Genomic DNA, 25,779 nt, shown 5'->3' with positions numbered 1-25,779 from the left:
TTGACTGTATCAAGATTATAATTTCTTCTTTTTTAAATAGAAGGGACTAGTGTCAGCTTGTTTGTCATTGCACATAGGAAAAACAGTGTGTGTAAGATGACTCTTGCACATAACCAGGACATCCTTCTCATGCACACAAAATCAGAGTTTTACATGCACAAATAGTCACTTTAAAATACAATCATTTTTACTTGGAATATTTTAGATTTTCTTCAAATACCAAGTGGAAGGAGAAATTCAGCATCTTTTTCATGAAATTAAACATCAGCTAGTACCTCAGACAATATGGTATTCAGAAATTTTATATTTTCATTTATATTGGAGAGCAATGACTGAGGAAAAAGCTTTTCATGGAAATAGAAGTTTCTTCTGCTTTATTTCTTGCAGTAAATGTGCTTTTAACTAAATGATGGGCTTTCAAATAATTGTTTTATAACCTTGTCAAAGAAAAAGTGTTAATCAAAAGGTCAAGGTTAACTTAGATAAATAATTTACCAATTCTTGTCAAGGTGCTGAAAATCTGTATTCAAACAAATCTTTGGCAGAAGAGAACACAAATAATATAGGTACACGTAGAGCTGCTCATGCTAAAGTAGGCAAGGAGGGCTCGGAGCCTTACCTGCCTGCCAAATCAGATTGGTTCAAGGTCACTCAAGGCTGCCTGGGAACCTCTGGAGGCTTGCCAGCAATCTGCTTCCCAGGCCTCCCAGGCCTCATTGTGGACACTTGGGAGCAGAATCTCTGGGAGTGGGGCTCTTGACTCTACCTTAAACAAGCTCCCCAGGCACTCTGCAGGCAGTAATGGCATTTGGGGGACCACTCAAGAGAGTATTGCAAACGAAAGTAAAAAAATACAAGCTCATCTCATACCATCTAGGGGAGAAGGACATCAAATATGGCGGGTGTGAATATTTTAGTAAGTAGAGACAAATACTCTGCGATGGGTAGGGATGTCACAGGAGCCCTCACAACACACCTGATGAGATACCTTACACGTTTATCCACTTGCCTTTGCTGGAAGTCCATGTTCTTCAAGCTACTTTCTAACGACTAGTTCAGCTAGGGAGATAACTACCTGAGGGAAAGTTTCATTGCTCATAAATGAGACTTCAATCTCCTGATAGTGTATTTAGTACTAGTCAGTTTCCTCAGCTATGATTAAATCAAGAGATGGGCTAAGGGTTCATTCGAAGTAGTGACACCCCAGGAGACTTCTTGTTGGATGGTCACTAGACCTTCTTCTAGCATGTCTTAGCCCACCATCACTCACCTTATGAAAACCATTATAGGGTGTGGTGGCCTCCCTCCCTCCCCACCCCATCCCCATTCCATTTTCTTCAATCACAGGAAAGACTTTCCATGACGGAAGGGTTCGGATTACTAAAATCAAGATGAACAGTATTATATTGTATTAAATTATTATTTTTAATTAAGTTTTTGATTTTAATTCCAATATAATTGACATACTGTATTATCTTAATTTCAGGTGTATAATATAGTGATTCAACAGTTCTATACGTTACTCAGTGTTCAACATGGTAAGTATACTCTTAATACCCATCACTTGTTTCACTCATCTCCCCACCTCCCTCCCCTCTGGTAAACATCAGAGTGTTTTCTGTAGCTAAGCATCCATTTTTTGGTTTGTCTTTTTTTTCTTTGTTCATTTTTTTTTGTTTCTTAAATCCCACATATGAATGAAATCATGTGGTATTTGTCTTTCTCTGACTGACTTATTTCACTTAGTTTAATACTCTCTAGGTCCATTCACGTCTTTGCAAATGGCAAGATTTCATTCTTTTTGATGGCTCAGTAATATTCCACCACACACACACACATACACACACACACACACACACACACATTTTCTTTATTCATTCGTCAGTCGATGGGTACTTGGACCACTTTCCTAATTTGGCTATGAGATTGATGGTATTTTAAATTTGCAGGTTATACTAATGAAATTCTACCACCATCATCATAATGCCGATGATAATAACAATATAAAAAGAGTAGACTTTTACATCTTCATTTTCCTTCAGGACACCTCATTCTGCTTGTCCTCAAAGTGAATGTCTATAAAGCCAAACGTCTCCTGTTCCTTCTCAAAGTGGCTCCTCCTGCGCTTTTTTCTATTTCTGAAATGGTTCTATTACATTCTGGCCACCCACTCACAAAATCTGAGAGATGCCTTAACAATCACAAAGTAAATTGGTTAATTTACATCTCATAATGTCTTTAAAAATCTTTTTTATTTATTACCTCTTAACTGGATATTCTTTAGTATCCTACTAATTGGTTTCTCTGAAGATTATTGCCAAAATAGTCTTCCTAAAACATTTTAACTTTTCATCCCTTTAAAATCTGGAACTGGCTCAACTATATATAAACCAAAGACCGGATTCCTTAGCTGGCATCGGTACTGTGTCACCACTGGGCTTGTCACTTTGTGCTCTGCTCCCATCTCGACACATGCTGTCTTCTACTTGCTTCCATCAGGCTCTCAACACCCTTCACTCATGTTCTTCCCCTTGCTAGAACTTTCCAAATCTCTTAGATTTTATAGAAATCCTGTTGATAGAAAAATCCTGCTGTCTCCTTAAAAACCGCCCAGGACTCCAGCGAGGGATTCTGCTCTCTTCACAGCAGCATTAGCACTTAGTCTGTGCCACCTGTGAAAAAAGTGATTTATTCCAGCTCACATAATTATTTTATTTTCTCACTGGGGAAACTCTTTTAGGCATAGCTAAATTGTAAACTATGGCAGAGAGCTATAGTTTTCCATAAATACCTTTGAAGAATGGACATGCTTGCCAAGTTAGTTAAAAGATATTATCACTACAGATGAGAAAAATGAGTATTCAAAGAAACCTAATGGGAAAAAATATGGACTTTTCATGAACCGTGCAGTAAATTTGAGGGCCCTGTTGTTAGTTTTTAAGGCCTCTGTTTCCATATACATCCTCTGTGAAGTCTTCTCTTCTCCTCAACATTGACATTAATTGCCCTTCCTCTCTCCCCCTGAAGTCATTGAGGGTCTACTACATATTAGGTAGCGGGGTAGATGCCAGGGATGGAGGGGTGGATAAGATGAATGTGATCCTTGCCCACATGGAGCTAATATTCTTATAGGGAAAAATACATTAAGCACATAATTACATAATGGATTACATAATGAATCGGTTACCATAGCGGCAAAGACTCAGCAGCATGCTAATGGAGGCCTGGGGAGCAGAAGTGCGACAGCAGGGTGTAACGACAAGTCTGACCTGGTTTGGTGTTAAGCCTTTTGTTTAGCACCTTTCATTTTACCCTGGTTAGTTGTTAGAGTTGGTTGTTTAGGTGACTATCTCTCCCATACATTTTAAACTTATTAAAGGTCAGTGTGCAGTGTTGTAAGTCTATGGAATTTCCACTAGTATCTAGAATAGTCTCTCGAATAAACATATGTTTTGAATTTAATTGAAGAACAATTATCATTCCTGGAGTTCCCTGTACTCGGGCAATCGACACACACTGGCTTTATGCAGTTGACGAGTGTACTTCTGTACGACTTCATCTGCTATTGTGCTATCATGTAACTCAAGGACTTTGATCATTCATTCATAATGCATGTATTGAGCTACCGCTCTATGCTGTGTTTGGCATTGTATAAACAAAGGCAAAATAGATAAATTGTATGGCCTCTTGAGGAAGTCGAAGTTTAAATGTATTGATAAAAATAAGCACATTATGGGGATGCCTGGGTAGGGCTTAGTCAGTTAAGGGTCTGACTCTTGATTTTGGCTCAGGTGATGATCTCGTGGTTTGTGAGATCGAGCCCCATGTTGGCCTCTGAGCTGACAGTACAAAGCCTACTCGGGATTCTCTCTCTCTCCCTCTGTCTCTGAACCCCCCAAATAAATAAACATTACAAAAATAAGCAGTTTATGAAAAAATGTGATAATTGCCATAGTGAAAGGATACATAAGGTATCAGGGAACAGAGACAAGAATACTTAGGTTTTCTGAGGAAATATTTTGTGGAAAATTTCAAAGAGAAGTGATGTCTGAGATGAATCTAGGAGGATACTGGGGAGTTGACAGGTCAACAAGTCACGGATAGGAAAGACAGTACAGGCTGACACGGAGAAGACACTTGGGGGACAGATGCGGATTAGAGGGAGAGGCAGGTGGGGTGAATCCTTGTGCCCATATAAAGAGTCTAGATGACATGTACATGACATATAAAGAGTCTAGACTTTACCATGTAGATGGCAGGGATTTTCGACAAGGCAGGGGTTTGGAACGAACATTCTAGTAGCAGTGGGCAGGTGGAGCTGGGGGGAAGGGGGTCATCGAGAAGACAACTGTGACTGTCCCTTAGGAGAGGAGCCAAGACAATGAGGTAAGAATGCAGGAAAAGGGAATTATCTGGGGCAAATTCAGGAAATTAATCAGACTGGAAGAGTGGACGAGTGGGGGCAAAAAAAGCATAAGGAATGCTGCCCCCCATTTCCCAGACCGGGGAAATAGGAGTAGCAGATATCATGGAAGGCTATGGGGTGGTTTAAGTATTCACTACCTTCAATTTCAGACCCTTTGAGTTCGAGGTGCCCTTGAGAGATAGGGGTCTCAGTAGCAGGACTCCGACGCGGAGTATACAGATTTGGAAGTTGTTGGCTGGTCGAGGTGCTACCCGAGTTTATGGGCCTTAGAAGGCGTTAGTTAGAGGAGTCATGGTGATCACACATCTGCCAGTTTTGAGTGCCTTCTACGTGTCAGACCCGTAACGCACCATCACCCACTGCTAGGATAATCTTCCACTTCCATTCCCCAGATGAAGGCACGGAGCCTCAAAAACATTAAGCAAGTTGTTTAAGGCACACAGCTTGGGAAGAAGGACAACTCATGAGCCCAGTTTTTTTTTTCTGGGCTCAAAAAGTATCCACGGTGCCTGTGTCCATTGTGGGGGGACCTTGATGGGCAATTAACAGATAAAGTTGATGATGATAATATTGGTAGTTAGATGTGTCCCTTCCTGTCATTGGTTTTGATAGTTTTCTAGTTTAATTGCACAGTATTACCTTTAAGAGCGCATCTTTTGTGATTTATTTTCAATCTAGATATGAATGCAGTTAGATGTCTTCATACCATCGTGAAGATCTAGTTATTTCTAGTGGTTAATAAGGGCAAGGAGAGCAGTGGGTGGGATGCCTGAAAGCTGGTGCTTTCTGAGGATGCAAACCAGCGTGTCTCTGCCCGGCCCCTCTGTCCCAGAGCTGTTTCTCTCAAGTCGTAGGCCAAGGGCTTCAGAAACTGATGGCTCAGTTATATGAGGGGTGAAGACTGACTGCATTTCTACCAGGACACCGGGACAGTTGGGAACATTGTGATCATGCAATCCTAGTATCCAGTGCCATCCACCCTGTCTCCTTCTTATCCTCATCTCCTACTCTTCAGCTTCAGTTATTCACTGATCCAATGTCTCCTGAGCACTAACTGTGCGCCAGGCTCTGGGCTGCATTTTGGAGGAATAGCCAGCGAAGTCTCAGCTGGTCCCTGCTAGTATGGGGCGGCCTCAGGGGCAGGGGCAGGGGAGGGGAGGGGAGGAAGATACAGAAAAGACAGTCAAGAATGACCACACTTATGGCAGGTGGCAAGACAGGAAGAAGGTGATGCCGGGAGAGCATTAAAAAGGGGCATTCAATCCAGTTTGGAGGGCAGGGAGGGTTTCTTGGAGAAAGTGTGGACTGTGCAAAATCATTTGTTTCCTGTCTCTGTGACTTATTTTCTCTCTCCGGAATATTCTTCTTCATTTTTTTTTTTTTTTTTGCCCAGTATAAAAGCCAGGGGGAATGGAGTAAGCTCGTTTAACTGCTGCATCAACCCAAAGACAAGACATGGATATGTTTATTCTACAGATGAAGGACTCGAAGCTCAGGGAGATGACGTAACAGGCCCAACTTGACAAAGCCATTGCTAATGCTGTGCTTCTGACCTCAGTCTTACTCATTTGTGGCTTTTTTCAGCTGCACATATATCAAGTAATTTACTCCTTGTTTAATTCCCATTAAATGAATTGATGTAAGTAAAGCACCAAGCATATGTCTGTCACAAGACAGCATGGCAGTTGAGAACCAGAATTTCTGAATCACGAGGACCTGGTTTCGTGCCCCTTTTCTCTCATTTTCTATCACAGCAAACTTGCCTAACCTATTTTAGTTCTTCTAAGCTTCAGTTTCCTTGTCTCTAAAATGGAGAGAAAACCAGCATTCCCTTGCAGTGTAGAATTACAGGAAATATGTGTAGAGTGCTTAACACAAAGTATGATCTCTATAAATGATAGATATTTTATTGATTTATTCCTTAAATGTTTATTTATGAGCATCTCTACGTGACAAGTATTTTCTAGGTGAATATCACTGGTTTTCCTCTGCTTTTGACATTCTTTTCTCCTCTCTCACTTAAAACACAACAAAGTTAAGAGTCTATGATAAATGTTCAATGGGGATAAAGCTGAGTGGAAGAAAGAGGGCAGAAGACAACTGAGAGACAGAAATGGGAAAGAAAAAAAGATCAGTGGAAGTGGTGGCAAAGCCAGTGAAAGAAAACAGAGGAAAAGAAATCACAACTACAGTCACAGGAAGAAATAATGAACACTTGGAGCTAGAGGGTAAAGAGAGAAACTGGCGAATTCTAGGTCTCTCTAAGCTGCAACCTTCAAATCATTTAAGCTGCTTGAACACAAAACAATAGTTTCAGTAGTGAGGCTATTTAAGCTGAGCCAACAAGCTAATTTCTATAGTCACCTTGCATGCAAGGACTAAAATTATAATTGCACTTGCCAGTTCTTTCAATTTTGGGTTTATTTCCTCTCTCTCTCTCTCTCTCTCTCTCTCTCTCTTTTTCTTGTTAAAGCTAAGAAAAATTAAGATATGAGCACTGAGTATGTAGTGAAATGTCAATTACATGAGCGGGGAAGTTTCTCCCAAGAACAGGGCTGCTCACTCGTTTGGCAAGACCATCAGAAGCTGAAAACAGACATAACCTCAATGTATGTAAGTAGATAAGGCTTCTCTACAAGGAGACCATTGTGCTTTTATAGATTTATCATTTTATCTGTCTTCTAAGTTATCTTGAGAGAATGAGGCTATTGTTTTTAAATTTATGGATAAATAAAAATACTTGTGTAATAACTTGCCCAAAGTAACTCTGTGGAGTGAGTTTGGAGAAGTCAGGAACACATTCCAGTTCTTTATGTCCATCCCAGGAAGAAATAGCAAAACATTTTGCTTTTTAAAGAAACTCAAAACTTTAATGAGGAGCTGCAACATGATAATGTGCATTCAGAATGTTTGGTCCTCACAATTTTTCTTCTAGGTGCGCCTGCACATGTCAAGTGTGGATGAGAGTCACAAATAAGGTCAATTTGCAATAAAAGAGGTAGAATAATTGGATGTTTCGTTGCAAGGATTTTGATATTTCACTGGAATTTTAGATATCTAATAGATTTGAAATATGGCTCCTTAATATCTCCAATATGTTAATGTTTAGTTTTCTAAAAATTAATAATTGTCAACCAGCTTCTCATCCCCTTGAGTTGAAGATGAATAACAACAAAGGTGTGTATGTATGAGAGAGTTCTGGAGGAGACATGGGGGAGGCAACCTTGACTCCAATACCTTCTTCTAGAGAATGCAGTTGCTAGACAGTTCTTGCTCTGGTTTTGGGGAGTATGATGGGGAGAAGGAGCCCGCTGCCCTGGGTTGGAATGCTTTTGTGTTTTCTTTTCTTTTTCTCTCTCTTTTCTTTCCTTCCTTCCTTCCTTCCTTCCTTCCTTCCTTCCTTCCTTCCCTCTTTCATTCCTTCCATGGGAGCAGGTGGTGGTGTTACAGGTATGGGTTAGAAAGCAAAGGAAATGAGTCCATGAGGTGACACTAGAATTGGAAACTGACTTGGGGTGGACCAGGGAGGGTCAGAGACATGGGTGATCAGTGGAGGAGAGGGGTAGGGTGCTTCCATGGGATGGCGAGGGAAGTGCAAGAGAGAAGAAAGCTTTTGTGAAGCCAGGAACATGGTAGCTGGATAGATCACGAAAGCATAAAGTATAAAGTATATAAAGAATTTTGAGCCAGATGCACCAGGTTCCCCACCTTTTAGGGCAGTGTCTTTATTTGTGTTTCCTTAGAAGCAGACCTTGAGTCAAGGATGTGAGTGTAAGTTGCTAATTTAGAGTTGATTCTAACAAATACTTGTAGGACAGTAGGGAAGTAAGGTAGGGAAGAGAAGGCAGAGAGCATAGGGTGAATTTGTAAGCAAGGAACTGGATTTCTGTTCCACTGGGGGAACTTTCAAAGCTCCAGAGTTATCCCACCAAACCCATCAGGCTTGGTTGATGGCTCCTAAAGGGAAGAGGTCTGGCAACTCTCGCCTGCTCTATGGGAGGCCAGGGTAGACACCTTCAGGCAGAGTCACAGGTGTTGGCAGTCGCTGGAAGTCTGGTCAAAATGCAAGGAGATATTAAGAGACGAGAGAATATACAAAGGCACAGCCAGTGTTGTGACAGGAAGTCAATTATCATTCTGGTTCTCTGTTTTCCCATTTGAAAAGTGAGAATCCTAATATTTGTTCTTGGACATGTTGAAATAGAAGTGATGGCATGGGCTGGGCTCCAGGATCCCAACACCTTGTTCTTTGGAAGTGTCACCTGCCCTTTGGAAGTGTTCACAGTGAGTTTGTGTATATATGCATAAAATAAGGCTGAGAAAAGGAGCACCTTATGACCAGATGGAACCTAGTCCTATGGAGCCAAACTAGGCTACGTAGAGTTCTGTAAGAGAACTCTGTAAGAGTTCTCTTGCCCGGGGCAGGCAGCCCCGTGACCTAGAACCGACTTTGAACAAAAGTTCTCTTTGGGCCCATTTACCCAAGATGTATCCTAAAATCTCAGCCCTCTGATTCTGACACTCTGATGGCAAGAGGAAAGGAGTCTTTTTGAGAATGAGATAAATGCAGTTTTAAAGTACCTAGTACAGTTCCTGACCACATAGTTGGTTCCTCCGAAATGTTAATGCATCCTGTCTCTGTGTCTTTCTTGATTTTCCCTTGACATTGGACAGCCCATCCAGAATGCCGGCCTTCCCAACTTCAGAGTGAAATGACCATAGCAACAGGCCCTATTCCTCTAAGAAGTGGTGGGGATAGGCACCAATTAGGAGTGAGCACCTGCTTTTTAAGAACAGCTTATCCATAGGCTAGCTGGCCACCAGTGAAAAAGTGTGGAGCAACAGCCTCTGCTCAGGTGTGGACAGTGACTAGCTAAATCTATTTATCCATCTTCCCTCTGGCTCTAGACTGGAAAACATGGAGAGGTTTGGCTCGTTATTGGCAAAGAGAAAAAAAAAAAATAACATCAGCCTTAAAGAGAAGCAGAGTCCAAGAGAATGACTGAGTCAAGGTAATGGTGGAGTAGAGGGTGTCAGCATGGTGAGAACTCAGTCCCAGGAAGCCGTGTACACACAAGGGCCCGTGTCTTCCCCACGCATTGCCTACCAGTCCAAAGCTACTTGAGTTCTGGGAACGGCCACGCTGTGCGAGCAACAGTGACACTGGCAGGAACACATTCCATTTGTCTTATTTGGTTAAGCATCTGCCAGCCCCAGATCAGATTTGCCTGGGTCAGCACCTTCAAGTGACACACAGGCCCCTCTGGCTTACTTGCCTGCATAGTTGACAACTCAGCTTTCCTCAAGACTGCCTCCCCAAAGCCCGGCCCAACCCTTTCAGTCTAGAGCAGGCACCTCACACGTTGGTGCTACCATGGGTTACCTGGGCCCTGTACTAGGAACAGAGAGTTGCCATGGGCACCAGATCATGCCATGGTGATCTTGAGGCCATGCCGACACGGATTTCTTTTTGGGATTTCAGTCTGAGGAGGAATGCAAAGGAAGAATGTAAGACATAAACTCATAGCAAAGCAGAACAGAGAGGCGAGGGGCAGTAGAGTGAGTTACCATATGAGGGGGTCAGAATGAGCGGATCTCTGTCAAAACAAAGTGTTGAACAAAATGCATATTTGTAGGTCTTATCTCTTCGTGCACTAAGATAAATTTTATCAGTTTTATCTTAAGAATATTATTTCAATCTAAATTTTGAAGCCTTTTGGGGTTTCCAAAATGAGTTGTTTCTCCTGAAGATGACTGTACTTGATTCAAGATGTCACTGACATGGATACTAAGAGGCATCAATGGTCATGGCCATGAGTTTTTCTTTTGGTCACCCTTTCTTCATGAGGCCAGCAGAAGCGGCACTGATCCTGATCCCTTGGCCTGAGGCTGGGAGTCTTCAGTATCAATACAACCTCATCCCCCAGAGCTGGTACAGATTGAGCTCCTACAGGACATGGGAGGATCACAGAGAGGCGCCTGCCATCTGCAGCCCAGCCTGGGTAAGTGCAACTGTGACACTGGCCAAGGGGGGGTGGTGGTGCTGGGGGCCGTCCAATGCTTTCTGTTGCTGTTTTTAGGCAGAGTCCAAGTCCCGGGAAGTGGCATATACCTGGGGAAATGCTTCTTCCTCCACCCATTCCCTACTAGTCCAAAGCTACTTGAGCCCTAGGAACAGCGATGCCAAGGGGGGGAACAGGGCTGCTGTTGATATCCAACCACAAATCTTACCCAGACACCGATGAACAAGATTTTCTGTCTAACCTATTTATAGAGACACTGATATCATAAAGCAAGCAAGCATAATTCGCTGAAGGTCCTTCAGAGATGGCATCATCACCTCCCTTTCCTTAATACAATTCTGTAATCTTCTCCTTGAAAGGAACAAACACATCTTGGTGTACCTTGCTCAGAAATAATATCACAGCTTATTGATTCCACCTACTCTCCAAACAGGGGAAAAATATACCAACAGGGGAAGTCTCAGGCTCCACACGGGGAATTTTCTGAGGGTCTCCCATAACTGAAGGCCACTAGTTACTAGCCTGTAGCCAGTATGATAACTGAAAGTGGATAGTTGCGAGCATCATTCATCCGTGAACACCAGAGACAAGACTTGTACTTCTAGACCAGTTCTCAGACCAATGGGAAGACTCTCTTGCCTCATCTGTGACTCAGGCTCCATCCATTGAGATTCCCCAGTTCAGAGCATGCTCCCTCCTGTGTGAGGAGAGATATATTTATACTAATTGGCACAGAGGGTCAGTTTGCCTGTCTTGACCCCTGCCAGGACTTCAGTCTGCTTTAGTGAAAGGAAACGTGGACCAAGGCCATAGGGAGAGGCTGACTAGTGAGAGTGGGTTTTGGATGAATATACACACACTGCTTTACTTGCAACTGTCAATGGCTATCACACAAATACTTTTCTGCCAAATCAATGTCACTCACTGGAATAGGACATCTAACTGAGCAACTTGGTGGTAGCCGACTCAACCTCCCATCTGAGGCCTCCCTAATAGAGTTGTGGAAATCAAATGGAATAAATACATCATGCTTTATTGGCGGTGTATACTCACGAAATGTGGCTTTTAACCACCACTTTTTTATTTCTGCCGAGAGTCTCACCCTTCTGCAGTAACCCTGGGGATCTTGTCTTAATTTGTTATTTCGCTTCCCATACTCAGGTACCAAATTCTATTCATTTTTTTTCCATCTAAAGTGTTTATTCTCACTATCAATAGAACACTTATACACATTTTTTTCATGCCTAGACTACTGCCATTGCTGGCTGGCAGAATTAATTAAGCAAGGCATTCATTTGAAGTATTTATTGAGCATCTAATATGCGAACTCTTAAACGTGTTGGGGCAAACAACTCTGACAAGGGTCTTGCTCTCATGGTACTTCTGTTCTTTGGGTGAAGGTAGATATGAACAACTAACAAATAAATAAACCAGAAAACAATTGCTGAAGCAGAGCCATGTGACATAGCGTGAGTTGTGGGAAGAACGGAGAGACTACAGTAGATGGACGTCTAGAGAAGATCTATTTGTGGAGAAGCTGCTGGAGCAGAGGTCATTAAGACAAACATCTCAGGCAGGGGCAGCGAGTGCAAAGTCCTCGCCTGGGGATGCACCTGGCCCGGTGGAAGGATGCGGGGGGAACCCGTGTGGTTGTCGCGAGAAGGGCACAGTGACTTAAGATAAAACCAAAGGGGAGCGTGGGACCATATCTTGTAGGAAAATCAGATCGTGGAAATCACAGGAAGGACTTTGGGTCTCATCAGAGGTGTAATATTAGCCACCGGAGGTCTCGGACAGGGTGATAACATGATGTGAACTGACGTTTTATAAAACTCACTCTCCTAAGTGGAGAACGGACTGGGGGCCTGGAAGGAGTGGAAGCAGAATAGCCTGGGGACAGATTGGTGGCTGGTACCACTGGAGACAGAGCAAAAAGGAAAATACAGGATATGGTTTTAAGAAAATTCCACACTAATTTTCTTGAGGTCATTTCTCAATTCCAAAAGCTTCATTGCCAGCACATTCTATTTTGTGCTGAATCAAATCTAAATAACTTTGGTTTCAAGTCCTCCATGATCCTTCCCTGGCCACTTTTCATTGATTGTCGGCTTCTCCGAACTCCCACAGTATCTATACTGGTTCAGTTAATACGCAAGTAAGTAATAATACACTCTGTTATCCACACATAGCACTTGAGGGATGCTAGTCTTCTCTTTCAAGAGAGACAATCCCTTTAGAACAGGGTCTGTGCTGGCACTTACCTCCACATCCTCTGTCACACTGAGCTCAGCTCCAAACACAGGGCACGTGCTGAAATTGCTTAGTGATTGATTAAAAACATAGACCACTGGCATTCGTCTCTTCCGTATTTCTCTCATAGGAAGGGTGATTATGTGTCAATATTCATTGTACCATTGAACCAACATGCAATGCATTAATCATCTCTGAGATAACCAGATGAGGCTTTCTTGTAATCTTTCTATTTGGCGGAGATAATTTCACTTGCTTTGGAGTTTATGAGGCCATAAGTGGCTCCCATCTGTTGATGAACATATTTCTAAGAGTCATTTAGTATCAAGTATGGAATACTTGAGGGGAAGTTAAATTGTAACTTTTATATTAAGTGTCATCTTAGTAACAGAACCAAAATTGGAAGCATGTGTTCAATTTTGGTCTTTCATTTTCAAAGCTTTAGGTCAGGCAAAGAATTAATTTCATTTGTTTACAAAGTAGATTATGCCTAATAAAATCTATTTTGTTTATGGTCACATTTTAGTCAATCCGTTGCCTTAGAAAATGAGAGAAATCTGATTGGCTAATCATTCAACATAGTAAATTACATTATTCCACATCCACAGAACATTGGCCTAATTTAATTATTCAGTAATAGCATCATGAAAATACTCTCCTTTAATACATTTTGAGCAAGGCGCATACTCGTGATGAAACAGTGGAGAATCTTGTTTATTCCTTCCTTGTTTGATGACTGACCATGGAATGAAACATAACAATTCTGTGGATAATAACTTTTTCCACATTAAGGATAATAAAGACAAGGTAGCTTTCACTACGATCCTTACCAGTACTCTGAATTTTCACTACTTGTCTGTTATATCTTTTCTTTCACAGAAATTGGTTCTCTGGTAAGTGCTACTTTACAAATAAAGTTGAAACAAAATTGGTTTCAATTTATGCATAATAAAGGAAATAAGTGGGATAACTTTCTCTCTCTACTGAGAGGTAGAAAAACTCTCCAAGACACTTTCTTTCACTCCTGAGATTCTGACAAGGACCAAGGAATATTTCCTCAGCAAAATACAGTTACACACAAAATTTTATACAAAATAAAAGTGAAACCTCTCTCTCTCTCTCTTTTTAAATTTATTTATTTATTTTGAGAGAGAGAAAGAGAAAGCAAGCAGGCGAGGGGCAGAGAGAGGATCCCAAGCATGCTCTGCACGGTTAGTGCAGAGCCCGACACGGGGCTCGAACTCACGAACCATGAGATCATGACCTAAGCTGAAATCAAGAGCCAGATGCTTAACTGACTGAGCCACCCAGGCACTCCAGAAATCTCTTGATGGATACCCAGGTGATCTGCCCTGAGGGATCTAAACCATATATATATCATAGATTCTGCAGAACTGGCCTAGTATTAATGACTGTTTCTTGTTATTTGTTTCTTTTTTGGGCTTTTAGAAATATGTATTATGGCCAAATATTGGAAATAGTGAAATTCAAACTGATAAAGATAGACGTATTTAAATTTTATAAACATGTTTAAATTTATAAACATATTTCTGATCCCTGATCACTACTTCTTAAAACACAACTTTTAACGTCAACCAGCAACTTTTTACTCAAAATGCTGACTACTTAAGGTCTACGGCTGTCTACCACAAGGTCTCAAGTTTTCACTTGATTCCTTAGTTCCTTATCATGAGGAGAAGGAATAATATGGATAAAATAGTTTAAAGGTAGACCAAACCCTCCCCCCCTTGTTTTCGAGTATACATTAAAATACGACGACAAATTGGCTCTGTGGCCCATTGTGATCAAAGCTTTAACTCTAGAAGTGCAAAACAGACATTCCACCCGGAGGAGGTATTTGAGTTGGGGAACTCTGCTAATTGTGCTCCTGGCCACTAGAACTTGGCCACTGACACCTGTTGCTATAATGATGCTAACCAATTTGCTCATACAATCTGCTGGGTTGAAAAACTTCAGTGACCCCAGTTAACTCATCTTTAGCTACAAGTGTTAGCAAGCAGGGAAGGATAGGATTAGAAAAACTCCAAAGAGGGGAAGAAAAGGAAGGGGAACAGATTGACTAGAAAATCATCCGTGGAATATATTTCACTGGCATCTTAGGTAGTGGGATTCATTTAGACTATACGGTAAAGGGGCGCCTGGGTGGCTCAATTGTTAGATGTGACTCTTGATCTCGGGGTCCTGAGTTTGAGTCCCATGTTGGGCACAGAGCTTTAAAAAAATTTAAGGGGCACCTGGGTGGCTCACTCGGATAAAGGTCCATCCTGATATTTCATCTCAGGTCACGATCCCAGTGTTGTGAGATCAAGCCCTATGTTGGGCTCTGTGCTAAGCGTGGAACCTGCTTGAGATTCTCTCTCTCTCTCTCTCTCTCTCTCTCTCTCTGCCTGTCCCTCACCCCTGCTTATGTGCTCTTTCTCTTAAAACATAAAAATAAAATAAAAATAAAACCACTAGATGGTAAATTAGCTATTTTTGTGCAAGAGATGCTACATTTTCAGCACAGAGCTTCAATATCACACATTTTCTCCCACGAGCCCATATACAATGATGCAGTTGTTACTAAGAATGAAGAACTTATAAGCAAGTTTTTAGAAGTAAGGTACTTTTCTGGAAAATAAAGGAATAAAAGAACATTTTATAGTTGGTGAGAATAAAGGTTTCTACTTCCTTTCTTGTTTTATGTCCATGGTATTTGCTTGGGCTCTGCTGAGGAATATTGCCAGGGGCAGCAGACTATCCCATGTATACTTTTCTTTTTTCAGTTTATAATCTCTTTTAAGGTGAAAGATAGTTTTTCTCTTAGACTAGATTCCCTTGATTTTTCACTTATGTAATTAAAAAAGTAATGTAGTGCTTAACAGGAACCCCAGAGTGAGTATATGCCTATCTTGATTGTTGAAATGCTTTGGGAAAACAAATTACATCATAAATATCTGTATTCTAGGGTCTTATAACCAGTTGCTTCAGCATTAGTGTCAAAATTGGGGTGCTGATTAGGGTGGTCATGAGTGGGATCATTTAGTTAATAGAAAACCTTCCAGGACAGGCAGTGGTATAGAGCAACAGCAAAGAGGAAGGATTTCGGAATGATATATATCTGAATTTTTTTTTAATGTTTATTTATTTATTTTTAATTTTTTTAAATTTTAATTTATTTTTGAGAGAGAGAGAGAGAGAGAGAGAGAGAGAGAGCATGAGTAGGAGAGGGGCAGAGAGAGAGGGAGACACAGAATCCGAAGCAGTCTCCAGGCTCTGAGCTATCAACACAGAGCCTAACATGGGGCTCAAACTCATGGACTGTAAGATCTTGACCTGAGCCGAAGTCAGACACTTAACTGACTAAGCCACCCAGGTGCCCCTATTTATTTTGAGAGAGAGAAGAGAGAGAGAGAGAGAGAGCGCAGGGGAGGGGCAGAGGGAGAGAGGGAGATAGAGAAAATCCCAAGCAAGCAGAGCCTGATGTGGGGCTCGATGTCACAAACCATGAGATCATGACCTGAGCCAAAACCAAGAGTCGGACGATTAACCGACTGAACCACCCAGGTGCCCCTCTACCTGGATTCTGATTCCAGCTCTGCCACTCACCAGCTGTGTGCCTGTATAGACTCGTGGCTGGTGCTTACAGGGTAGAATCGTATTACTTCCATCCTGGTGTGTAATCTTGGGCAAGCTACTTCCCTTAATGGACCATGAATCCCGGGGTTTGTAACTACCGCACAAGATTACTGCTATGAGGTTTAAATGAGATAATTTTATGTAAGATTTAGCCCAGTGCCTACACACAGAAAGCTCGTTAAGCACCTAAGGACAATGCTAACCATTATTATTATTATTAATTTGGTGCTAAGCATAGCAGAACCTGAAAAATTACTAAATCTTTCAAGCTTGAGTTTCTACCCGTATAATAAGGAGATTAAAATATGTATCCTCATAGGTTTGCTGTGACAAATAAGACACACGGAACACTAAGCGAGTAGCACAATTATTGGTCACAATTATTCAGAGGCATTTTGAGTGAGCGGAGAACTATCTGCATATTTGATTGCTAATAAATCGTACAGTGTTGCTAATAAGCCATTTTCTTGATCTCAATCATTATTTTCTTCTTAGTGTTCAGGCTTTTAAAGTACCCGAGGGCCATTTTCTCATTCTCCCTTTGTCTTTACGGTAGATTTCCACAGACCATTGTCTTGTCTATTTGCTCAGAAACCCTTACACGATATTTTGAGTTTCTTGGTTTCCAATTAAAGAGGCGAGCCCCAGCTTTGTGACATTTATACCTGAGTATTTTCTAGATAGGAAGCCATCTGACCTTTGATAAAAACCATCTTTTAGAAATCCTTCTTTGTTAGCCACTATTCATGCTACCACTTTTGGAGCATTTCAGTCCTGCTTTCAGGCATTCTTTAGAAAGACTCCTAAATTGGATAGCTTTAAAAAAAATTTTTTTTTCCCAACGTTTATTTATTTTTGGGACAGAGAGAGACAGAGCATGAACAGGCGAGGGGCAGAGAGAGAGGGAGACACAGAATCGGAAACAGGCTCCAGGCTCTGAGCCATCAGCCCAGAGCCCGATGTGGGGCTCGAACTCACGGACCGCGAGATCGTGACCTGGCTGAAGTCGGACGCCTAACCAACTGAGCCACCCAGGCGCCCCTTGGATAGCTTTTATAAAGCACAACTTCCGGTTCTGGAAGGTACTCCTAAAAGGGAATTGGGATGGGATCTTCACTAGTTCCATAAGTGCTGAACTTGCAGTGAGAAACTGTCTTTAGGTCAAAGTTGTCTCCTTGAGTGCATGGCCATTTTGATAAGAATAGTGCGAGGTAATGTAATCCCACTTTAAAATTAGAAGTTATAAAGTTCATGCTACACTGAAAAGGTGACAGTGAATGGCGCTGCCATTCTTCCATTCGAGAAAAAAGTCAGGTGCTCGTGTCTTGACCCAAGCAAATCATTTAACATTCTACAGGCTGTTATGGAATGTGGACATAAAGATAAAATAGAGGTGTACGTCTCCCTGCCCTTCAATTCTGTCATTCCTCTGACAGTGTGACCATTATTCGTAGAGACCATGTGCATTCTTAGCTTGTCCCTTCTGTTTTTGGCTGAGATTCCTTGCTGGGGAGGTCAAAGGACAACACTTGGGTCCTGCCTTGTAAAAATCAATGACACAACAGTTTAGAGCAGTCCAGTGTATGGGGAGTGGACCGCCCGCATTTAGCAGTCCCTCTGACTACCAGGGTAACAATTTACTGACTTGGAAGGTTTAAATTGACCAACAATTGGTTGGGTGCTTATGATGTGCAAGGTCTAGCAGTTGGATACTGAAATGAACCAAACATGATAGGGACAAATAGAGTAGAAAACGCAAGGATCTGTAGCAAAGGGGCTGGAAAATAATATGGGACCATAGACGAGGGAGAGATTATTCTTCACTACGTGATGAAGGAAAGCTTGGTGGAAGGCATTTGAGTTATGTCTTGGAATATGAGTAAATTTTGCATGTGCAGGAAGAGGGGTTAGTATGCTGGTAGAACAGTTTTATATAGCACACAACATTTTTGCATAAAGGAGCAGAATGGGAAATAAATCTAGGGAGGTGGGGAGCGTGCTGTCCAAAGGACTGTGAGGTCACAGGGTCTTGGATTTCATACTCAAAGGTTGGGGTTTTATCCTGTAGACCACAGGGTTCAATCTTGGCTTTTTATGAGAATCACATACTGAGTTGTAAAGCCGCAGATATCTGAGCAGAATCATTCCCAACATTTGTGTTGCCCAGAGCAAGTGTAGGCATGGAGGCCCACATACTGTGTGTCTAAATATTTAGAAGTTTCAAGGTAAGCAGGACTCGATACGTGGCCCTTGTTTCCACTCAGGGTCTGCAGCCTCTCCAGAGGGACTGTTCTGGGCCTGGCGGTAATAGGAGCCCTCTCTTCTCCCTGAGAGCCAACCTGCCACCAGAGGCCTGAGTGGCTCGTGGACCTTCAGGAGGAAGTCAGGGCAGAAGTGGTACTCAGGCGGGAGACTGGACCCTCTGCCATGAAGGAGGCAGATGACTCAGGCTCTTCAGATTCCTTGGTGGGGTGTGGAAGGGATTGTGGGAATGGGTCACGTACCTCACGCCTCACTTCTCTGGCCTTGGGATTGCCAGGCAGTTCTAAGTACCACCCGAAACCGTACCCCCGACTCCACCTGTGTCCTAAGCAGAGGGAAGGGCAGAAGTACACTTACCTCAGGAGCACTGTCTGCCTCCACATCCTCCTCACCCCCGCCCCGAGAGGATGTGGGGTGGCTACTTTGAGGCTACTGCAGCCCCTCCTTCTCTGGTTTCAAAGGGCACAGGGTGCTTTTTATCCCCCAGCCCAACCCCACTGCATCTGATGACCTGGCCTGATTCAGCCGCTCTGTCGTGCTCCCCTGTTGTGCTCCCATATTTTGTGTGTGCTCCATTGATCGTCAAACTTTAAAATATGACGCTGAGAAGGAAAGAAAAGTCTCTGTATTTCTGTGTTTGCGATGTTTGGGGTCTTCTAAAGCACATGACCCCTTTTGGTCTGGTCTAAGGGTTGTGCTGTGTCTGAACCCAACAGGGATCCCGTGCTTCTTGGGCTGGCGTAGGAGTGCAGCCTCAGGGTTTGTGCTAACAAAGTTCCAAGGGTGAGTATAATGCACAGGCAGGGGTTGTAATCACCGCTAAACGTGGGGAAAGTCTTTCTGTTTGATTTTTGTTTTGCAGCAGAGGAGGGATGTGGATGGTTGGGATTTTAGGAAGCAGAGAGGAGCAGAATGGAGGACGAATGGAAAATGTGGACGGGAGCAAGACAGCCTCGCCGAACAAGCGCCTCCATGAGGGTCTGGCCGAAGCAGGGGCTGTGGGCTGGGCATTGGAGGAGCTGGATGGAGGGGCGATGGGAGATCACATCAGAAGTGCTCAGTGGTCACAGGGAGAGATGGGGTTGAGGATCAGTCTGAGGTCCCCAGCTTTTTGTGGCTGACCTGTGTCCCCCCAGACAGGTACGTGGACGTCCTGACTCCTGGTGCCTGTCAGTGTGACCTTATTTAAAAAGAGGGCATTTGTAGATGTGATCAAGTTAAGATGAGGTCATTAGGGTGGGCCTCAACCCCATACAGCTGGTGTCCTTAGAAGAAAAGAAGAGACACGCAGGAAGGAAGCCACATGACAAAGGGGCAGAGAGTGATGGAGCTACTAGCCGAGCATCGCCAAGGACCACTGGCTGCCACCAGCAGCCGGAAGGAGGCAATGAGGGATCCTCTCCTATAGGTTTCTCGTGGAATGTGGCCCTGCTGATCACTGGCTTTTGGACTCCTAGCCTCCAGAACTGTGAGACAATACATTTCCGTTGTTTGAAAGCACCCAGTTTGTGGTAGTTTGTTCCAACAGCCTAGGAGCTAACGCACAGCTTTGACGGCACACCTATGGGTGGTGGCTCTCTCTGAACCAGGCATTCAGCGAAGGTGAGCCTTTGTCCCAGCCAGCACCCGAGCGTGCATGTTCTCTCCAACATGCACGTCCTCTCCACAAGAAACGGAGCCCCTCTTTGTCACCTAGCTGTGTATTAATTCCCAATGGGTTTCAATGATCTCCTATGCAAAAAGGCATACACACAAGGTATTAATTTACTGCGGTTTTCAACTGCCTACCATATAAGAAGGCAGTTTCCAAGTTCAGTTAAAAGGTTTCACGTACAGTATTCCCATTCGGTACCGGCCATATTCCGAACTGGCTTTTGAAGGTATTTGAGGTAGCATTTTAAAGCATTATCTTTAATCTCCCATAGTAAAAATTATTCAGAAAACCTACAGGAGATTTTCATCTCTAGAAGGAGCATTTTTCAGAGAGGAAATTGTTGCAGCACTGAACTGCCAAAAAGACAGCTGAAAAAATGGGTCATGCTTTCATCCCATTCTGGGACAGGAGCTGCCAAACGGATCACTGCTCATTTTTGTCCTCTTCTCGTAAACAAGCTGCGTTAACAAGTTACTTTAAAAAAGCATACTAATTTCCCCAGTGAATTACACAGGAAAGAATCCAACGTTCCCTCCAGAGAACTCAAATAGTTGTTTGTTCTCAGAGCTCAGGTGTGGTAAAATAGCTGTGGGCTAAAAACGCACGCTGGCGATTGGCCAGTAGGCTGGAGCTCTCCATCCACTCCAGCCCTGATTTCTCACATTGGTGTGCAACTCAGAGCTTGCTTAATGGGGGGGAAAAAAAAGGACTTGATTTTCAATTTCAATTTAATTACACAATCTATAGTGCCTAGTGGGAAGGATTTAGGGGCAAAGATTAATGCTCAACAGTGCTCCATTTCACATTCTTTTCTGATGAAGAACACTGTATTGATTATCCAAAATGAGTTTTCAAACTTGTTTTTTAAAAGCCAGATTCTGGGAGTAGCGGAGGGATTAAAGAAGGGGTGTGACTTCATTTCTTGGTTCTTTGCCAAAATTAGATAAATCAGAGGTGTGAGATGTCTCTTTGAGTTGTTTTGCCAGTGCGTTCTTGAGAGTGGAAAGCTTTTCTGTACTTGGGAGAAGAAAGAATAGAAATTCTATGGTAAAATTAGAAATACCAGCTGGCAGACACTGATTGAACAATACAACTATCTGTTTTAAGAATGACTGTATAACGAATATACTTAAGACTCTTCCTTATTATGGTCAGTCCAAAGAATTTCACTCTTATTGGGCCTGGAAATCATTGTGATTTCATCTGGCAACTAATCAGTGTTTCAGATTACAAGTAAATATTTGGTGTTCTATTTTGGTGTCTACATATTCTATCAGTTTAGCCACATGTAAAATGAAGGAAAATGTAGGAAATGTAAATCTGCCCATAAAAGGGGGCCTTAATATATTTCTTGATCAATTGCTCTAACTTGTTAACTTAATAAAATAAACAGGTCTCTTTATAAGAAAAAGTATTCCCTGTGTGACTTAAATAAATAAAAATGGTAGCAATAAACCTTACCAGTTAACTGCTGTCAGCCTTACCAAACCACTTGAGCACATACAAATAATTGAAAATACAATGATAAAGAAATGAAGCTCGAAAAGCAAATAAACTATTTGAAATAGCTAACTGGTCTTGCCATTGCACAATGACAGCATTTTCAAGTATTAAGATGGCTGTTACTGTGAATCAACATTTCCAATTACATGAAAAGCAAAATGGTACCTGCTCAGCATTAAATTTTGCCGGCTGAACTTGCACAATAGTATATTAGCTGAATGAGTTAACTATTTTTAGAGCTTGATGAGCTACTGGGCATCTGGCACAGATTAGGTAAAGCTAGAACTTAATTTGGGTGGAATGACAATGGGGACTAGAATTGGAACTTATTTGGGAGGGCACTAGAAGCCTTTGGAAAATGTACCCTTGACTGGTATAAAAGTAGACATACCACTCTTCTCCTTGGCAAGGGTGAGTCATAATTTATGCCAGAGGAGAACTACGAAAACCAAACAAAACAAAAGACATGGAGATTTGGGTTTGTGAGTGGAGCCTGAGCAAACTGCTGTCTGCTTTCCTGGAGTCTGGTGGAACAGGAAGCCCTCAGAGATTGACAGCCCTCTTGGCCTATTTAAAGAGGAGGTTGGGTGGGGCAAGATAGGGCTTGGGAAGGCCTCCCTTGGTTTCAGGGGTGGCTTTATTCAACTCCCTAAAACAGTTAGAGGAGTGATTTCATTTACTAGTAAATGAAAAGTAACAAGATTGGATAAGAAAACAGGGACGCACCCAGGAAGACATTGGCTAATTGAGCTTAGAAATCAAAGACCATAATGGAAAGCAACTTGCATGTTTCTACTGCTAGGGGTTCTGTTCTTAACTGTTTGGGAGGGAGTGACTTTCAGCGGGGCAAATTAAAACTTGGGAAAATCACACAGGAGAGTCACTTTAGCTAAGGGAAAAGTAGATAAAAGTATCTATTTGCAGCCTTGATATTATCAACGCAGAGGTCATGTTATGTTCAGAGGGAAGCTTACGAATCAGAATTCGCAGAGTCTCATTTCTCTACTGTTTCCTTTGGTGGATGTGCAGAGGGAAGGAATGAGATGGGGGACAAAGAAAGTACATGGTCATCCATGTATGACCAATTTGTTTGTTTTCAGAACCAAGAGCATGTGTATTGCTCATACCCAATAATTAGCAAAGCTTTTTCCCCCCATATTTACAAATGCTTGATTATTAACATCCAAAACATAATTCTCCATTATAATTTATGAGAAGTGAGGAAATACCTGGTTGGTAATATGTCCCCGGATTTGTTCTCTAGTCACTGAAAGAGAAAGCAAAAATAAATGTCACATTAAAGTGTGAAAAGGAATTAAATGCAGTACTGATCCTGCTCTATTCTCACTCAAAATTCCAAAGCAGTCATGGGCTCTCTGAGCAAACATTTGTCTTACAATACGGACTTTTACAATCACTCCCATAATTGGAATGAAAGAAAAAAAAAAGCCAAATCCTACATAAACCACATGAGGCAAAGGTAATAGAAAACAGAGTGGAAATCCGGTAAGGGTGATACCAGAAGAATGTATTAAACTTTGGCGGAGAAGTGAAGAGATGAAAAGGACCGAATAAAAATTTGAACAACAGCCAGTCCAAGGTTTTCAAACAATGACAACCTGTTCAAGTATAATACTAACACTGAGCTCATGGAACCTTGAAGACTAGACAAGGACATCTAATGTGGCAGGTGGCAGAGGTGCTACTTTTAAAAACTTTTCCCTCACTTGTGAAGATAATAAAGACATTATTATACTTTGTTGTTACAGTACTGCAGAGAATAAAGTGAAAACCCACAGTTTATAAAAGTATCTTGGTCAGGACAAGAAAACAAAACACAGAGTAATGTATGAAAGGCAACAGGGAGTGTAAAGAATAAAGACGTTAAAATAATAAACCTCCAGGGTGCTTGGCTGGCTCAGTCAGGTAAGTGTCTGACTTTGGCTCAGGTCATAATCTTAGGGTTCGTGGGTTCAAGCCCTGCATTACGCTCACTGTTGTCAGTGCAGAGCTTGCTTTGGATCCTCTATCCCCCTCTCTCTGCCCCTCCCCAGCTCATGCTCTCTCTCTCAAAATAAAGAAATAAACTTAAAAAATTAAAATAAATAAAATAATAAACCTCCATGTTGAAAACAACCTGAACGTGATCAGTGTTGTATATGTCTTAAATAAAAGGGAAGAACAATCCTTAGTAATAATAAATAACAAACAACCATCAAGAAAGAGAGAAGAGGGGCACCTGGGTGGCTCAGTCAGTTAAGCATCTGACTTTGGCTTAGGTCATGATCTCGCGATTCATGAGTTCGAGTCCTGCGTGGGGCTCTGTGCTGACAGCTCAGAGCCTGGAGCGTGCTTCAGCTTCTGTGTCTCCCTCTCTCTCTGCCCCTCCCCCACTCACACTCTGTCTCTTTCTGTCTCTCAAAGATGAATAAATGTGAAGAAAACTTAAAAAAAAATAAAGAGAAGAAATTTTATGGCACTGTGGTATTCTGGGCTTGTGAACATCTTGGTAGGATACATACTTTATTAAACAGATTCTTTTAAAATTTTAATTAAGATAATTGTTCAGTCACTTGCATTTGCAGGAAATAAGGCAGACAGATCCTGTGTCCCTTTACCCAGTTTCCCCCAGTGGTGACATCTGGAAGAGCGATAGATAGCACAGTATCACAACCAAGATGCTGGCATTGAGGCAGTCAGGATAGAGCATTTCATTTTTTTTTTTTTTTTAACGTTTATTTATTTTTGAGACAGAGAGAGACAGAGCATGAACAGGGGACGGGCAGAGAGAGAGGGAGACACAGAATGTGAAACAGGCTCCAGGCTCTGAGCTGTCAGCACAGAGCCCGACGCGGGGCTCGAACTCACGGACCGTGAGATCGTGACCTGAGCCGAAGTCGGACGCTTAACCAACCGAGCCACCCAGGCGCCCCAGGATAGAGCATTTCAGACACCACAGAGATATTTCAAGGTGTCCTTTTATAGCCACACCTATTTCCTCCCACCTCCTCCCTCTTAGCCCCAGGCACTCACTAATCTGTTCTCCATTTCTATCGTCTTGCCATTTCAAGAATATTATATAAATGGAATCATACATTTTATAACCTTTCAGATAGGTTTTTCTCTCTCAGCAGGGTTCTCCAGAGATCCATGTTGCTGTGTGTATTCCTGTACATTCATTCCTTTTCACTGAGGGTAGTATTCCATAGTATGGATGTACAAACATATGTTATGGATGTATGCATTTATTTATTTAAAATTTATTTTTTTAAAAATTCAAATTAGTTAACATACAGTGTAATCTTGGTTTCGGGAGTAGAACCCAGTGATTCATCACTTACATATAACACGCTGTGCTCATCCCAACAAGTGCCCTCCTTAATGCCCATCACCCACTTAGCCCATCCCCCTACTCATCTCCCCTCCTACAACCCCCAGTTTGCTCTCTGTATTTAAGAGTCTCTTATGGTTTGCCTCCCTCTCTGTTTTTATCTTTTTTTCCCTTCCCTACCCCTATGTTCACCTGTTGTGTTTCTTAAATTCCACATTATGAGTGAAATCATGAGAATTGTCTTTCTCTGCCTGACTTGTTTCACTTAGCATAATACACTCTAGCTCTATCCATGTTGTTGCACATGGTAAGATTTCATTCTTTTTGATGGCCAAGTAGGATTCCAGTGTGTGTGTGTGTGTGTGTGTGTGTGTGTGTGTGTGTGTACCACATCTTCTTTATCCGTTCACCAGTGGAGGAACATCAAAGTGTGTTTAACCATTCACGCATTGAAGGACATCTCGGTAGTTTCTAGCTATTATGAATAAAACTTCTATCAACATTTGTGTACAGGTTTTTTGGTTAGTGCAAGTCCTTACTCCTCTGGGGTAAATGCCCAGGAGTGCAGTTGCTGGATTTTATGGTAGCTGCATGTTTAGTTGTTTAAGAAAACATGCCAGACTTTTTTTTTTAAAGACATGTAATGAATAATCGATATTTACCAATCAATTAATTAACCAAAAATAAGTAT

The 25,779-nt window shown here is 42.1% G+C and overlaps 1 protein-coding gene and 1 long non-coding RNA gene across 5 annotated transcripts in view; one reads left to right on the top strand and one right to left on the bottom strand.

The window, feature by feature from the left end:
- Positions 1–25,779, bottom strand: part of CHST9 (carbohydrate sulfotransferase 9) — a 205,575-nt gene that overhangs the window by 5,879 nt on the left and 173,917 nt on the right. For all 4 annotated transcript variants that reach the window (XM_040479174.1, XM_040479176.1, XM_040479175.1 and 1 more), the window contains one exon: positions 22,987–23,024. In XM_040479174.1, the coding sequence (XP_040335108.1) occupies positions 22,987–23,024 (38 nt within the window). The remainder of the gene's footprint in view (positions 1–22,986; positions 23,025–25,779) is intronic.
- On the top strand, positions 1,492–20,100 carry LOC121033061 (uncharacterized). The gene is made up of 4 exons (XR_005791678.1): positions 1,492–1,538; positions 6,900–7,039; positions 9,335–10,428; positions 19,463–20,100. It is a non-coding gene; the product is annotated as an uncharacterized LOC121033061 (long non-coding RNA).

The sequence above is a fragment of the Herpailurus yagouaroundi genome, unplaced genomic scaffold (genome assembly GCF_014898765.1).
Source record: "Herpailurus yagouaroundi ecotype Mexico unplaced genomic scaffold, PumYag 142, whole genome shotgun sequence".
NCBI lineage: Eukaryota > Metazoa > Chordata > Mammalia > Carnivora > Felidae > Herpailurus > Herpailurus yagouaroundi.
The sequence above is the reverse complement of the archived record's forward strand: the minus strand, read 5'-3'. Positions and strand labels throughout refer to the sequence as shown.